A 16,609-nucleotide genomic window follows, 5' to 3' on the forward strand; every position below is an offset into this window, starting at 1 on the left:
TGTGTGAAAGTGTGGGATTGGAGATGGAACTAGGGGCTTGCATATGCTAGGCTGATCTCTATGACTGAGATACACCCCCTCCTCACTGAGAGATTCTAGGAAGATGCTCTACCACTGACTGGGGGATTGTTCTACCACAGAACAAGGTAGACCTTCTTTTTTCAAACTGTTTTTTACATCTGTATGTGTGCACACGTTTAGAGGCCTGAAGAGAGGTTGGATTTCCTGAAGCTGGTGTTACCGATGGCTGTGAGCTGCCTGATGTGGGTGTTGGGAACTGAATTGGGTTCTCTTGAAGAGTAGTAAATTCTCTTAACCATGGAGACATCTCTCCAGCCCTCCAGATCCTTTTTCATTTTATTTTGAGACAGGGTCTCATTATTTTTTTCCAAGCTGGCCATGGTCTCATTATGTAGCCTGTGCCAGCCCCAAACTTGTGATCCCCCTACCCCATCCTCCTGATTAGTTAGGATCCCAGCTCCATGTCACTATGCCCCACTGCCCTTTATTCCTTATGAGAGTGGCGTTAGCTCTGGTGGGAGGTGTCTTGGGTATACTAGTATGTAGCACAGCTCCTCTGGCCCCAGGCTGACTCCCTGCATTCTAAGAATAATGTCTCCACACACTGCCACACATCCTCTGGTGGGCAGACCTGCCCTCCATTAAGAGCCCACTTTACACTTCAAAGGCCGACTTACTCAGATGATTGGCTTTTGTTACCCAGCATCTTACCTTGGAGGCCAAGCAGGCAGCAGCCTTTAGGCTGTTTGTGACCCAGGATGCTTTGAGGGCTGAAGACCTTGGAAACTCAGTATCTTGAGGATGGGGAATGGGTGGAACTGCCGTTTGTTCTGGACCTTCCTGTTCAGCCTTAGATGGGCTCCCTTCCTGGAACAGGATGGCCTTTTTGGCTTTGGGTGTCTTCTCCATAAAAAGGCAAGCATTTAGGACCACTGAGATTTGAAGCTACAGACTCCATGAGAGCAGACAATGGACTTGTGACCAAAGAGCAGCCCATCCAAAGTCTGCTGTGGTGCCTGACATTTATTGACATCAATGAAATGTGTTGGAAGATGGCTCAGTCAGTTAAGTGCTTGAATCCCCACAGCTCTGTAAAAAGCTGCATATGGTGGCCTGCACAATAATTTTCAGTGCTGGAATATGGAGACAGGAGTTTTGTAGACTCGCCAGTCTAGGCGAGGCAGCTAGTTCCAGGTTCAGCGAGAGACCCTATCTCAGAACATAAACCGGGGGACAACTGAAGACAGCAGATGGCTCCACATGCTCACACAGACACAGACACAGACACAGACACAGACACACACACACACACACACACACACACACACACACACACACACACACACACACGGAGGAGAGAGGTCCGCTGTGGGATTCAGCTTTCATGTGTACCCAAGATTCTAGGTTGGGCATTTTCTGATAGAAAATGGGGAGTTTATACATGTTCTGCTCAGCTCAGTGTGGCCAGGAGACACATGCCTCTTGGAGTTGGAGGTGGCCAAGGTTGTAACAGAGTGCTTGGCTCTAAACCTGTATTTTTCCATGAACTTTGTTACCTAAGGGCAGGCAGCAGCTTGGGAACTTCCAGGAACAGGCCACAAGGAAGCCTGCTTCTTCCATGTGCTGGCCATGTCTGTGTCCTGTCCTCAAGAGACACTTCCTGTGCCCATTTGCTGTTTGAGTGCTTTTTTTCTGCTCTTAACCAGATTTTTGAGAGAGGGTCTCTTGTACTCCAGCCGTCTTAAGTTCACTGTGCAGTGGAGGGTGACCCTAAGCTCCTGATCCTCTTGCCCCCTCCTTCCTAGTGCTCAGAAGACAGGTGGGCACCACCCACACCTTGAACCTGCCTTCTGAGTAATCCCTGTCTTTGGGTTCTGGTGGAGGTGGGGGAGTGGCTGCCTCTCCTTGGTCTCCTTGGCGGTAGGCTCATTTCTGGAACTAGTTACTTCACACGCTTGAGGGAAAACCCGAAACCTGAGCTATTCTTCAGTAGCCTGAAACAATTTACATCAATTTATAAAGACAGAGGAGGCAGGCGGGCACCTCTATCCCATCACACTGTCATGAGCCACTGCCAGATAGACATATGGACAATTTTCTATGTTTTTAAATTTGTTAAAATTACATTTATCATTTGGGGGGTGCACACTGTGGCATAAATTTGGAGGTCAGAGGACACCTTGTAAGAGTTGGTTCTCTCAGGCTGGAGAGATGGCTCAGCGGTTAAGAGCACTAACTGCTCTTCCAGAGGTCCTGAGTTCAAATCCCAGCAACCACATGGTGGCTCACAACCATCTGTAATGGGATCCGATGCCCTTTTCTGGTGTGTCTGAAGACAGCGAGAGTGTACTTATATATAATAAATAAATCTTTTTTTTTTAAAAAAAAGAATTGGTTCTCTCCTCCCACCATGTGGTTCTGGGGATCAAACTCAGGTGGTCAGGCTTGGTAGCAAGAGCCTTAATTTACCCACTGAGCCATTTCCAAAGACAGACTTATTGGGAATGAACATTGCAGTGGGACTGAAAGTGTTATAGTAAGTCATGTGTGCATTCAAGGTGGCAAAGAAAAGAGCTTTTAATGAGAAAACGTCCCTTTAAAAGTTGCATGGGGTGGTTTGAAATGGTCACCCTGAACTGTAAGGTTAGTGGCAGTCAGGGTCCAAGCAGTTACTGACCAGATAGATGTCCTTCAGAGTTTTCTAGGTGAAGTGGGAACAACCTTTGTAGAAGGTTGCCATTCCAGCAGAGTCTCCTGGAATGGTCTTGTTATCATGGGTGTGTGTGAGCAATGTCTTCTCTTGTAACACCCCAACTTTGTTATTAAGGTTTAACATCGTGATTCCATTTTGATTCTGACAACTTTTACCCAAGGAAGAATCTAAGACATCGAGGAAAATGTATGCTGGTGGATAGGAGATGGGCTGCCCTGGGAGTTCCAGGTCCTTCCATGTGTTAGCACATGGGCCTGGGAATGGGAATGGCATTAGGTATGTGGTTGAGGCTCTGTGTGTGTGTGTGTGTGTGTGTGTGTGTGTGTGTGTGTGTGTGTGTACATGTAAAGAAAAATTCTCATCCTCAGATTCCTCACCAAGTTAAAAATTCTCCATTTTCCTTAGCACTTGGCACACATAGCGATTCTCAGATGGGAACATGAGTTTACAACTGTCATGGGTCACTTGTAGCTTACGACATAAGTAAACTCTCTTAGATTTTCCAGAACTTTGTGACTGCTTTAGTGACACTGAGTTAATATTCTGAGGAGGATATATTTTTAAGTTGATTAGTCAGCAGCTGTGCAGCTATCTGCTAACAAAGTAACATATTCATGGGCCTGGTGATCCAACTCACAGCCTCATACATGCTAGATGAGAGCTCTGTGGCTTAATTACAGCCCCAACTGGTAAGGAACTGCTTTAAAATTTATTTTTTTTAAATTTCATGTGTATGGGTGTTTTGCCTATGAGTAATCTGTATACTGCATTCATGCTTGGGACCTTCAGAGGCCAGATGACAGCATCAGATGCTCTGGAACTGGAGTTACATACCCTTGTTAACTGCTGTGTGGGTGCTGGGAATTGAACCTGGGTCCACTGGAAGAACAGCTAATGTTCTTTTTTTTTTTTAATTTCTTTATTATGTACATAAATACACTGTAGCTATATCTTCAGACACCAGAAGAGGGCATCAGATCTCATTACAGATTACAGATGGTTGTGAGCCACCATGTGGTTGCTGAGAATTCAACTCAGGACCTCCGGAAGAACAGCCAGTGTTCTTAACCGCTGAGCCATCTCTCCAGCCTGCAGCTAGTGTTCTTAACCACAGAGCCATCTCTTTGGCCCCAGTGACCTGATACTTTAATACTTTTTCCTACTTCACAAAACTTCAGCCTTCTTAGTGTTTATTTCTTTTTTGTGTGTATATGTATATTCATATGCATGTGTGAGTACATCCGTATGCATGCATGAATGTGACTCAGTCCCTCTCTTTTAGTGAGCAAGGCCTCTCATGGCATCTGACTTTTGTGCATAGGTTGTGAAGTCTGATTTCCCTCTGTGTTCTGAGCCATTCCCCAGCTGAAGGAGCCTTTCCAGAGCCATACTGTAAGAACAATGCTGTGAATTCCAAATTACAAGTAGAGATCCCACATTGCCCATTAGCCACTTGAAGCATTTCTGACAATAATAACCTCTTAGTTGTGTAATTGCCCCACCAGAACCATGTTAACATCTTCTAGTTCCCGGGGTACTACTGGTTCAGAGATTTCCCTTTCCGTGATGGACTCTAATGCTATTAGGCATGCATGTTGTGGTAACAGCTAGTTGTCCCTCTAACTGCGGAAGAAATGGGACCATCAAATACTTTGGGTTCCCAGCCTCTGTAGTAGAACACAAAGGAGTTGTGAGGTTGGGAATATGCAATTCACAGCCTGCCACAAATACATACTGTAAAAAGGAACCATTCATTGTCCTAAGGCAGTGAGATCAGGCCACATCTCTCCTGCGTGTCAGGTACTGAATGTGGTGCTGCATACAGGGCAGTTCACAAGCCAACAGATCTCGTTCTTAGGTAGCTGGGAATCTATCGGCAATAATAATGAAGACAAAAGCTCTCAAGGTGCCAGGCAGAGGGGCACACGCCTTTAATCCAAGCACTTGGGAGGCAGAGGCAGGGAGATCTCTTGAGTTTGAGGCCAGCCTGGTCTACCCGAGGGAGAGTTCTAGGACAGCCAGGGCTACACAGAGAGAACCCTTTCTTTCTTTCTTTCTTTCTTTCTTTCTTTCTTTCTTTCTTTCTTTCTTTCTTTTTTTTTTTCCGGAGCTGGGGACTGACCCAGGGCCTTGCGCTTCCTAGGCAAGTGCTCTACCACTGAGCTAAATCCCCAGCCCCCCGAGAACCCTTTCTTGAACCTTGTCCCCACCCCAATCTCTCAGGGAGCTGGAAAGATGACTCAAGGGTTAAGAAAGCTTGCTACACAGTCACGAGGATCCAAGTTTGGATCTCAGAACTCAAATAACAAGCCAGGCATGGTCTTGTGCATATGCCTGTAACCCCAGTGCTGTAGCCTAGCTGAAAATTGTGAGTTTCGGGTTTGGAGGGAGACTATGACTCAAAAGAATGAGGGGGCTGGAGAGATGGCTCAGCGGTTAAGAGCACTGCCTGCTCTTCCAGAGGTCCTGAGTTCAATTCCCAGCAACCACATGGTGGCTCACAACCATCTGTAATGGGATCTTGTATGTCTGAAGACAGCTACAGTGTACTCATATATGTAAAATAAATAAATCTTTAAAAAAAAAAGAAAAGAAAAAAAAGAATGAGGCAGAGTGCCTCCATTCCTACACAGACACACCACTCATGTAACACTAGTGCTCCCACCACACATGCACACATGTATATGCACATGGTGCACACGCACACATGCATGAGCCCCGCCCCCCCATGAAAAAAAATCTACTGGGAAACAACTATAAACATTTTGGGGGCTAGGGGTGCAGATCAGTGATAACATATTTGCCTAGAATGGACCCAGGCTCAATCCCCTTTACCAAACAACAACCACCACCCCCCCATCAAAAACCCTTATAAAGCACTATGAAAAATGGTTTTGTTATGGGTTTCAGAAGTTCATCTGAGGAGATGAACTTTAAGCTCGCCTTTGTGAAAGATGACAGCATATATATACCAGGCAGTTGGTGGAGCAGGAGGAATGTTCTGGACAAAAGAACAATATCATTGGAAGTCTAGGGGTAAGAATAAGCAAGCAGCAAGGCCGGGCAGTCAGTGTTTGGAGGCGGCAGTGCTAGGGAGTTACTTTGGACTTAGACAAAGTACAGGAGGCCATTAAAGCACCTACAAGCCCATTTTGGATCCTGAAGCCAGAATACTTTGAGAAGGTCAGTAACGAGTTGACAGGAGAAGTTTCACCAGAGCAGTGCCACGTGGCTTAGACTCCAGGTAAAGGTGGAGAGAAGTGGATGGAGTAGAACCAACAGTGTTGGCTAAGTAACTGGATGTTGAAGATGAGAAAGGATGAGGCACCAAGAATGAAGCCCAGGATTCAGGATCCATGGAGCTTCGATTTTCTAAATGGAGACTACAAAGAGAAACAGTTTATGGGAGAGTGGGAGGAACCTACCTTCCTTCCTTCCTTCCTTCCTTCCTTTCTTTCTTTCTTTCTTTCTTTTTTGCTTGTTTATTTATTCATTCACTCACTCACTCAGTCACTCACTCATCATGTACAGATGACGTGCATGCCATGGTACATATTTGGAGGTCAGAGGACAACTTTCAGGATTCAGTTTTCAATCCCCTGGGTTTGGAGATCTCACTTTATGTCCTGAGGCTTATGCAGCAAGTGCTTTTACAAACCCTTGAGCCATTTTGCTGACCCAAGTGTTCTCTTTAAATGGCAGAGTTTGAGACATCCAAGGTGACAATGTTGAGTTGTATGGGATGGACCCACTGCTTAGGAGAGAGTGTCTGATTATAAAAAGTTAATCTGTAAGTGGGTGATAATTTGTTTATAGATAGGGTCTCATAGCCCAGGCTGGCCTGGAACTCACTATGTAGTCTAGGCTGGTTTCAATCCCATGATTCTCCTGTCCCAGCCTCTCTAATGCTGATTTACCTACATAAGCCACTAAGACTGGTTGGTCACATTAAAACTGTGGAAGTTGACAGAGCATGCATATAGTGAGGAGGGCTTATGCAGGTACTGGAGGATCCAACATCCTGAGGCTAAGAAATGGAGGAGAAGCCAGAAAGGCAAACTGAGAAAGGTAGAACATGTCCAGAGATATACAGGTAATAGGAACAAAGTATAGTGGGTTTTTTTTCCCTTTGGCCTTGTTGGCCAAACATGAAGTTTCTGTGGGTCAGAAACAATGACGATTATTGGGTTCATTGAATTGGCAGCATAGAAGTAACCAAAAATTAATTCTGGAAAACACATAAAGAAGATAGAAACAATAAACACTATACATTATCTTTTAAATGTATAGGTTAGTGCCGCCCCAAATAAAGGACATTTCTGTGGGTTTAAGAAAAAAGGTCAACCATGGGATCTTTTGAATGTGCATCCATGTGTGTTTGTAAATATATACATGTGTACATGAGTGTGGAAGTGTGGAAGCTAGGGCATGACCACAGCTGTCATTCCTCAGGGGCTGTCTACCTGGTTGGTCAACATCCCATCAAGCAGGCACTCTAGCTTCCAGTACAGCAATCTGTCTGCATCCCCTTCTCTAACACTGCAGGTGTGCCCCACTGTGCCCACTGTTTATATGGGTTCCAGGGACTGAGCTCATGTACCGTCATGGAGAGGCCTACGTGGCGACACTTCACTGGCTGACCTCTTTCTCCACAGGATCTCAACTGGTTGTGAACAGTATTTCCTGGAGACATTTGTCCGTTTGGACAACTAAGAAGCCTCACCTTGGAGCTGGAGCAATGGCTCAGTGGTTAAAAGCACATGGCAATCCTCCAAAGGGTCAGAGTTTGAGTCCACATCCCTGCCATAACAACAGGATGTATGGATACTCACCACGAATACACAGACACATGCAAATAAAAATAAAAATAAAATCATTCGAAAGCACCTCGAGCTTGACAGGGGACAAGAGAGACAGAGCCCTTTGAGACCTTAGAAAGGTGGGCAGTTAGCGCTGAGACCTGCCCTCCTTTCTGAGGAAGCTGGACTCTCCAAAGGGTAGTTCGTTGGGTACCTACCTGGCACACAGATGACAAGGAAAGTTATCTTTCTTGACCTGGGTTTTGGATGGTGAGAACTTTAAAAACTTTCTAGCAAATTAAAAAACACATATTGTCCCATGTGTACTTGGGTCTGGATTATAGTGGATAAAAAAATTTAAAAGTCATACCAGGTGTAGCTCACCTTTAATCCCAGGACTCGGGAGATAGAGGCAGGAAGATCTCTGTGAATTTGAGGCCAGCCTGGTCTACATATTGTGCTCCAGGACAGCCAGAACTACATAGAGAGACCTTGTCTTAAAGAAGAATAAAGAAAAAGAAAAGGAAAGAAAGAAAAGAAATCACATTATACACAACTTAGTAGGTACAAGAGCATCTGGCAAAACCAAAGCAAATCCTACTTGGAAGAACATATCCACTCTGTGGACATCCCAGTCCTCTCCACAAAATGAGCTCATAGCGAAATAAGAGGACACAAAAGGGGAAGCACACAGCAATCCATGAAAGACAGCACACTACAGAATTAGATTCTCAGGAGCATTATTGGCTACTATTAATGCATGCCCACCATATTTGAAGAGACAGTAGGATGAAAACAGTCTATCACCAAAAATAGATGTTTAAAAGAACAGAATTTTGCTGGTTACCTTTAACTGAACTTGTCATAACCTAAAATCAACTAGAAAGTCTTTTTTTTTAAATGTAGTTTTCCCAGTTTTAATTCTGTGTAAGCATGTGCCCACAGAGGCCAGAGGCACTGGATCATAGGGAACCTAGCTCCTGTCCTGGGAAAGCAGCAGTGGAGCCATCTCTCCAGCCCCGGGTGGGTGTGTCTGTAGGGGACGCCTTGAGTGTACATTGATATAGGACGATCCAGCCCATTGTGGCACTACCATCCTTAGGCAAGGGGTCCTAAACTGTATAAACAGGAGAAAGATGGATGGATGACAGTCAGCAAGTATGGGTGCATTTGTTCTCACTGCTCTTGACTGACTGATGTGGCTAGATGTCTTAAGTTCTTCTCACCTTCCCTGTAACTGGTGGTAACATGGAAATGTACCCCTAAGTTGTTGTTTGTCAGCAACAGGAGTGAAACTGGAACAATTATGCTTCTAGTAACAAAAAGGTATGTATACTTCAGCTAGTGCTCGCGCATAGCCTCGCATACTGGTAGAGTGCGCAAAAGCAATAAATAGTGCACTTCAGTGGTGCCTCAACTGAATACTATATATAACTGAAGTGAGAATGGAGAAGAGGGAGATCTGGCGTCACTCACGAACAATCACAGATCCGGAGCATGGAAAGAATGGAAAGGTTTATCATGTATCGAAATGAAGAGAACCGAGAGAATGTCGGGAAGAGCATATTCCAAACATAGGCGTGGGAATCTTCTAGAAGCCACGAAATGAAAAGGACTCTTTGCTCTGATGCAGGAATCCCAGCGCGCCCTTGTAAATTGAGTATATTTACCTTGCACACACACAGCAGTGGAACTGTGGGACACTGAGGACAGAGATTCGAGTATGGGCTGGCAGAAGACGATGAAAGGGCCATAGTTTGGCTTGATGGTAACTTCTCAGCAGGAGCCAGGGGAAGTATAAGCCACTGCGACAAGTGACACCAGGGCCTGATGAGAGCGCCACGGTCACTCTGGGCCTAACAGGCGCATCCCCTGGAACCTGCTTGGGGATAGAGGACCGTGCATTGTCCCTCAAGAGAGACTTCTCAGACTCGGGCAGGACAGGCCGGGATGGCGCTCTTCCGGAAGCCCTGTAGCGCGAGAATTTCCTCCAATCTCGTGAGAGCAGCAGCGGCATCGTCCGGTGCGCAGGCGCGTGCGTGCGCTGTCGGTTCTGGAACGCGACCGCTGAGGAGCCCGGCGCCATGTTGGCCCGGAGGGGTACCAGGGGAAGCGCTTGAGGCGGCGGGCTCGGAGCGGAGCGGGGGCCGACAGGGCCGGCCGGCAGGAGCCCGCCCCTCGCGCCTTCGGATCATGAGCCGAGCAGAGGCCACCGAGGTAGCGGTGGCGGGGCAGGTGCCCTGGCGGCGCGGGAGCTAGAGATGATGCCATTTGCGGTGACCACCCAAGGAGCACAACAACCGGCTCCCGCCCCGAAGCAGTACGGCATATCGTCCCCCATCAGCCTGGCCGCCCCCAAGGACACAGACCGCGAACTCACCCAGAAGCTGATCGAGACCCTCCAGCCCTTCGGGGTGTTTGAAGAGGAAGAGGAACTGCAGCGCAGGATTTTAATTTTGCAGAAATTAAATAATCTGGTGAAGGAATGGATCCGAGAAATCAGTGAAAGCAGGAATCTTCCACAAGCTGTAATTGAGAATGTTGGGGGGAAAATTTTTACGTTCGGCTCTTACCGACTAGGAGTACACACGAAAGGTGCAGATATCGATGCGTTGTGCGTTGCACCAAGACACGTGGATCGAAATGACTTTTTCACCTCCTTCTATGACAAATTGAAACTACAGGAGGAAGTAAAAGATTTAAGAGCGGTTGAGGAGGCCTTTGTGCCGGTTATCAAACTGTGTTTTGATGGAATAGAGATTGATATTTTGTTTGCAAGATTAGCATTGCAGACTATTCCGGAAGATTTGGACCTACGAGATGATAGTCTGCTTAAAAATTTAGATATTAGGTGCATAAGAAGCCTTAATGGTTGCCGGGTAACTGATGAAATTTTACACCTAGTACCAAACATTGACAGCTTCAGGTTAACACTGAGAGCCATCAAATTATGGGCCAAATGCCACAACATCTATTCCAATATATTGGGTTTCCTTGGAGGTGTTTCCTGGGCTATGCTGGTAGCAAGAACTTGCCAGCTTTATCCAAATGCAATAGCATCCACTCTTGTACGAAAATTTTTCTTGGTATTTTCTGAGTGGGAATGGCCAAATCCAGTCTTGTTAAAAGAACCAGAAGAACGAAATCTTAACTTGCCTGTATGGGACCCAAGAGTGAATCCTAGTGACAGGTACCATCTTATGCCTATAATTACACCAGCATACCCACAGCAGAACTCCACATACAATGTGTCTGTGTCAACCAGGATGGTCATGATTGAGGAGTTTAAGCAAGGGCTTGCTATCACACATGAAATTCTGCTGAATAAGGCAGAATGGTCCAAACTTTTTGAAGCTCCAAGCTTTTTTCAGAAATATAAGCATTATATTGTACTACTGGCAAGTGCACCAACAGAGAAACAACATTTAGAGTGGGTGGGCTTGGTGGAATCAAAGATCCGAATCCTGGTTGGGAGCCTGGAAAAGAATGAATTCATTACTCTGGCACATGTGAATCCCCAGTCATTTCCAGCACCTAAAGAAAATGTTGACAAAGAAGAATTTCGTACTATGTGGGTGATTGGGTTAGTGTTGAAAAAGCCAGAAAATTCTGAAATTCTCAGTATTGATCTCACTTATGATATTCAGTCTTTCACAGATACAGTGTACAGACAAGCAATAAATAGTAAGATGTTTGAGATGGATATGAAGATTGCTGCAATGCATCTAAGAAGAAAGGAACTTCATCAGCTACTTCCAAATCATGTTCTTCAGAAAAAGGAAACACATTTAACAGAAGGTGTAAGATTGACAGCTGTGAATGATAGCAGCCTTCTCTTGTCTATAGACAGTGAAAACAGCATGACTGCACCTTCACCTACTGGCACTATAAAGACAGGCCCACTGACTGCAAACCCTCAGGGCAGAAACAGTCCTGCTCTGGCTGTTATGGCAGCATCCGTGACCAACATACAGTTTCCTGACGTTTCCTTGCAGCACGTGAACCCCATAGAAAGTTCAGGGATTGCACTGAGTGAAAGCATTGCTCAGATTCCCTCACAGCCGACCATCTCACCACCACCTAAGCCTACCATGACCAGAGTTGTTTCTTCGACACATCTGGTAAACCATCCATCTAGACCTTCAGGAAATACAGCAACAAACATACCCAATCCTATACTAGGAGTCTAGAAGACATTCTCACCTGATAAGAAAGGAACAAGAAACCCAACAGAAGGGAAGGAACCAGATAGACGAGTCCAGCTTAGACACTACTCAGACAGCAGCTTCTCTGTTGGCCTCTCAGGAAACACCTGGGAACAGATAAGCCCGGTATCCCTGTTTTTCCTAGAGATCCTATTCCTTTAATTGAGAGTTCAATAAAACAGATTGAATGGATAGAAACCACCTCAAAGGCCCTTAAACAAATTCTTGCAAATTGAACTTGTCGCTTTCGGATGTTAAAGGAAAATGAGGGAACCAGACTAGATATGACTCAAAATAGATTCATACTCGATTGGTAACTGTTTTTGCTGGCCTAATCTTGAACCGAAGTCCAGATTAGCATTCAAAACCAGAAGTACTACTATCACTATCACGACTCAGATCATTAGCATGTTGATAGCAGTTACATTCTTTCAGAGAACTTTGATTAGAAAGAGAAAAAACCCCTCCACCTGTATTCATTTCTATCCGTGACTGACAATAGAATTAAATTTATGTTTGATCCACTGTTGGGAAATTTGCAATACAAGCTATCAGAACCCCTTATTTTAGCACTTTATGGGATTTTTAAATATAATTTTTCCATTAGGAACTAGAACTAATTTTTGACTTTCCACTTTGGTGAATTTTCACTTTTTTTTCCTCCCTGAAAAGGTTTCTTTACTAATCTTAAAGTTGCAGGCTATTTTTGTAGTAATATACTTGAGAAAGCACAAAATTCTATGTATCTCAGTTCCCAGGAGGTGGCTACACCCTTTAAAACGGAATGTAGACTCCGAGGACATTGATTTGACATCAAAACCATAATTACTAAGTATTTGGTTTCTGTGGGACAAGATCAAGAAATGGTATATGGGTTTTATCTGTAGAATTGTTTGGGAGAATGTATAATCAGCAACTAGGTATTTTCTTGGAGTTCCACATTCTTTTGTCCTTAATCATTTGTCCTCAAACAAAAAACCTTTGCCTTCATTCTCTTTGCATTAAACATGCATGCATGCATGCATGTTGCTTCTTAAAAGTCCAGAATATTAATATCCAAACCATGATGTGAATCCAAAAGTTCTCTGACCACATGGCACAAAACACCAGACTCTGACTCCATGGTTAATATCTCAGGAAAACTTGGGCCAGTGTTCTGTCTGTGAAAACGTTGTCGATGTTCTTTATCTCCACAGAGGTGAGATTTTCTAGATCACAGAGTATCTGCTTTGGAAGAAAACTAGTTACCAATTGTAAATATGTAGGCAAAAAGGCATTTTTACTCTTAAGAACTTTAAGCCATGTTTTATTTTAATGTGGTACCAGAATTTATCAGATTATATGTGTACGGTCATACAAAAAAAATTTCCACAAAGCACTTGACATCTAGTCAGCTTTCTACTCTTTTACCAAATCTTAGGGGTACTTTAAATCAGAGCTGCTTCTCAATGAAGTAGCAGAATCCCCACATGTAGGAACCATGAGGGCAAGTGGATGTCACTGAATGATAGCTTTAGTCTTCCTTAGTCCAGATACAGCAAACTTAACAGCTCTTCGGAGCAGCCAGGTCTGTCTCTCCCTTTCCCTCTAAAACTCTTCCTTTCTGTTTGTCCCATTTTCTCCCATGTCAAGTCAAAATTGTTTAACCCTTCTTGTCCTTCTAGATTAATTTTCAGCGTTGGACTATAGTCTTTCCTTTTAAACTATGCAGTAATTGAGACTCTCTGATACCTAGACTGCCAGACCTCTGTCTGTCACACCTTTGCTCTGTGCAAGTTCACCTTGCCCTTCCATCAGCATAAGAAAGAGCATGGCTTTTGCATTTCAAATAGCTACGGTGTCTGCTGGAGACGGCCAGGCACAATTTAGTCTCCTCATTTTGTTTACACATTGGAAAAATGTTTATTAAATGTTTTGTGTAACTGTGCCTGTTTTTTTTTTTAAACCAAGCTGGAAACTTGGGACTTTTGAAGCCTAGTTTTTATTACGTGAATACCAGACTATTTTTTCTTGTGATGTGCGTAGTGTCTCCTGACTGGAGTTTGCTGTTACATGGTATCTGTACTCCTTGTATTTTCAAGCACTATTTTGAAAGCAGATAATGTATTTCTCCATTACAAACACAATAAAAATAAATGCCAAACAACCTGGAACTAAAACACTGGCCAGATGTTTAAGTCTGATGTAAGAATTCAGATGTCTTTTTATTTTTTCAGGGTTCTTGGGATGGAACCCAACACCTTGTATGCAGCAAGGCTAGCACTCTACCATAGAGTTGCATATCCGGTCCCATAATGTCTTCACTGTTCTGAAGGAGGTGGCAGGGCTGGTGACTTTTCCAACTTTATGACGTGGAAAGCACAGTGTAGTGCCCGTCGAGGATACACCAAGGGTTCAGATGTCAAAAGGAAAGACTTTAAAAGAAGACAGGAAGGGGTCAGCATGATGGGTGCCAGGGTTGTAAGCACAGCCCTTGGGAAGCTGAGGTGGAGGATGACTTTGAGTGTGGGAGTTGGTGACCAGACTGTTTAGAGGGACCTTCAGGGCTATCCTGAGGGACTGTGGGGTAGAGGTGTACTGCATAAGTGGAGATTGTCAGTGTGGAGGAGAGAAGGGTCTAGGAGGAGGCCGAGCCAGGGAAGTGGAACCCATCCCTGTAGAGCATATTGAGAGTATTGAGCGGGGAGACAGGGAGGGAGGAGCTGCAGTGAGGTGGAGCTTGTCAGTGTGGGGTTGGGGAGCTGCTGCTGAGATTGGAGGAACATACCAAAATGTGAGGACATGGGGTGCAGTGAGAACAATTTACATGGGAACGGACAGGAGATTCCAACATTAATGATGGGAGAGACCTTACTAGGGAAGGGGGGTGCTTTATGACATGCTTGCCCCAGATCACTTAGCTACAACAAAAAACAGTAAAGCAAAAATTTAACAGACTTCAGAGTATGCCATTATCACACGATAGTAAAAAGCAGTTCTTTAACCTTGAGCCTGTGTAATGGTTACTGAACTTTTCCTCGGAACGACTGGCTAGTGAAGAGTTTCAGCTTTAGGAAGCCGTATGGTCTCTGTCATAACCACTTAACTCTGCCCTGTAGAGGGAAGAGAGAGCTAATACAGCAGCAGATGGCTCAGGCTGGATTTGTCACTATCCCCACCCCCAGCATTGGCCACAATAATCCCATGGACATTATCATAGATCCCTCTACTCAACAACTGGTGGGTGCACCCCGTTCTCAGGGAACTACTGGGCATGCGTAGCAGTCAGAAAATAAGGGTCAATCTTTGGTGGCACAAAAGCCCAAGAGCCTCTTGTCTGATGGTGACCGAGAGTCAAGCGCACTGCTGAGAGGTGATAGCCCAAAGTTACAAACAGCACACACAGAAACCTGACCATCAGTCCGGATACTAGGGAGTGCCACCTTCTTGCAGTAAGAATCCTAAATCTATGACATCAAACAAGTCATGGCTTCGTGCACCCATGAAGATGTGGCTGGTCATGCTGAGGAAGAGAGCAAATCCAAAATAAAGTGGGATGTAATTTATATATGGTTTACATACAAAGTGGAGGGGTATAACTCAGACTTCTAACTGTGTAGCAGGACTGGTGCTTTAGTGGTTGCCTGGAATCTCAGCACTCTGGAGACTGAGGCAGGACATCCTAGCTAGGCTCAAAGCTAGCTTGGACTCCATAGCAAGCTGCAGGTCAGCCTTGACACCTTAGCAAGACCCTGTCTCAAAACAGACCAAAGATCAAATGGCATTGTCTTCATTTGTTTTTGTTTTTGTTTATTTGCTGTGATAAAATAGTTTACAAAAGCAATCCAAGGGAGACTGTTTATTTTGGCTTCCAGTGCAAAAGGAAGGCATGGAGGCAGGAGCAGGAGGCAGGCCAACACACTTCATTGGCAGGAAGCAGGGAAGTACAAATGCAAACTGTAGAGTTCAAGATTTCAGCCAGGGAGTGGTGCTGCCCACGGTGGGCAGGACTTCCCACCTCAGTTAAGATCATCCCCCATCATGCTGAGAGACCCATTCCCCAAGTGATTCTGGATTCTAGTTGACAACAGTGACCATCAAAGGCTTTAGTTACATGACAGTAAGAACTAGCTGTTTGCCTTTTGTGGCGAGAGGTGGGAGAGCAGCAGATTCCAGTGGTCATATTTTTGGGTTGGTGGAAGGTGCAACAGTGTTCTTTCTTAATCTCTAGAAGTTAGGAACACCAGCTTGTACACAGAAAGGTTTATAATTAGAAATGCAATACTAAATGTGATAATTTATAGATCTTTGGAGCTCAGCTAGGAGTTGCAGTTGGCCAGGGCACCACTGGAGTTGAGATAGGTCTGTTTCTTTCCATATACTGGGTGCTACATCAGGATGGATAGGGTAGTTTCCCCTGCTCTCCGGAGCCCTGGACTGTTTCCACCTACAGCCCCACTGCACTGCTTCATGCCTTTCCTCTTCAGGGTTGTTGAGGGCAGGATGATTTTGGGGGAAAGGCCAAAACATTTTTGTGTAGTAACTTTCATAGTGATGTGACCAGATAGCAAGAAGTAACCTAAGGGGGTAGAGAGATGGCTCATAGGTTAAGATTGCTTCCTGCTCTTTCACAGGACCTGAGTTCTATTCCCATTACATACGTCAGTGGATTCACAATCAGATCCAGAAGATCTAAAGCCCTCTTCTGAGGTACTAACACAGGTGTTCATAGATAAACATACATAAATAACATAAAATCTTTTAAATAAGTTTTGCAGACAAGTAACTTGAGGGAGGACTTCCTCTTGCTTAGGGTCACAGGTGGCACAGTCTGTCATGGCTTGTACTGACTGGTGGCTCACAGTTTGTGTGGCAAGTGTCATTACCCACTG

The 16,609-nt window shown here is 44.8% G+C and overlaps 2 protein-coding genes across 2 annotated transcripts in view; both read left to right on the top strand.

The window, feature by feature from the left end:
- The window catches only part of Radil (Rap associating with DIL domain), a 63,904-nt gene that overhangs the window by 10,246 nt on the left and 37,049 nt on the right, over window positions 1-16,609 (top strand).
- Papolb (poly(A) polymerase beta) lies at window positions 9,593-11,939 on the top strand. Its single transcript, NM_001012020.2, has one exon. The coding sequence runs from the start codon at window positions 9,795-9,797 to the stop codon at window positions 11,721-11,723; it is 1,929 nt and encodes a 642-aa protein (NP_001012020.1). The 5' UTR covers window positions 9,593-9,794; the 3' UTR covers window positions 11,724-11,939.

The sequence above is a fragment of the Rattus norvegicus genome, chromosome 12 (genome assembly GCF_021556685.1).
Source record: "Rattus norvegicus strain SHRSP/BbbUtx chromosome 12, alternate assembly SHRSP_T2T, whole genome shotgun sequence".
NCBI lineage: Eukaryota > Metazoa > Chordata > Mammalia > Rodentia > Muridae > Rattus > Rattus norvegicus.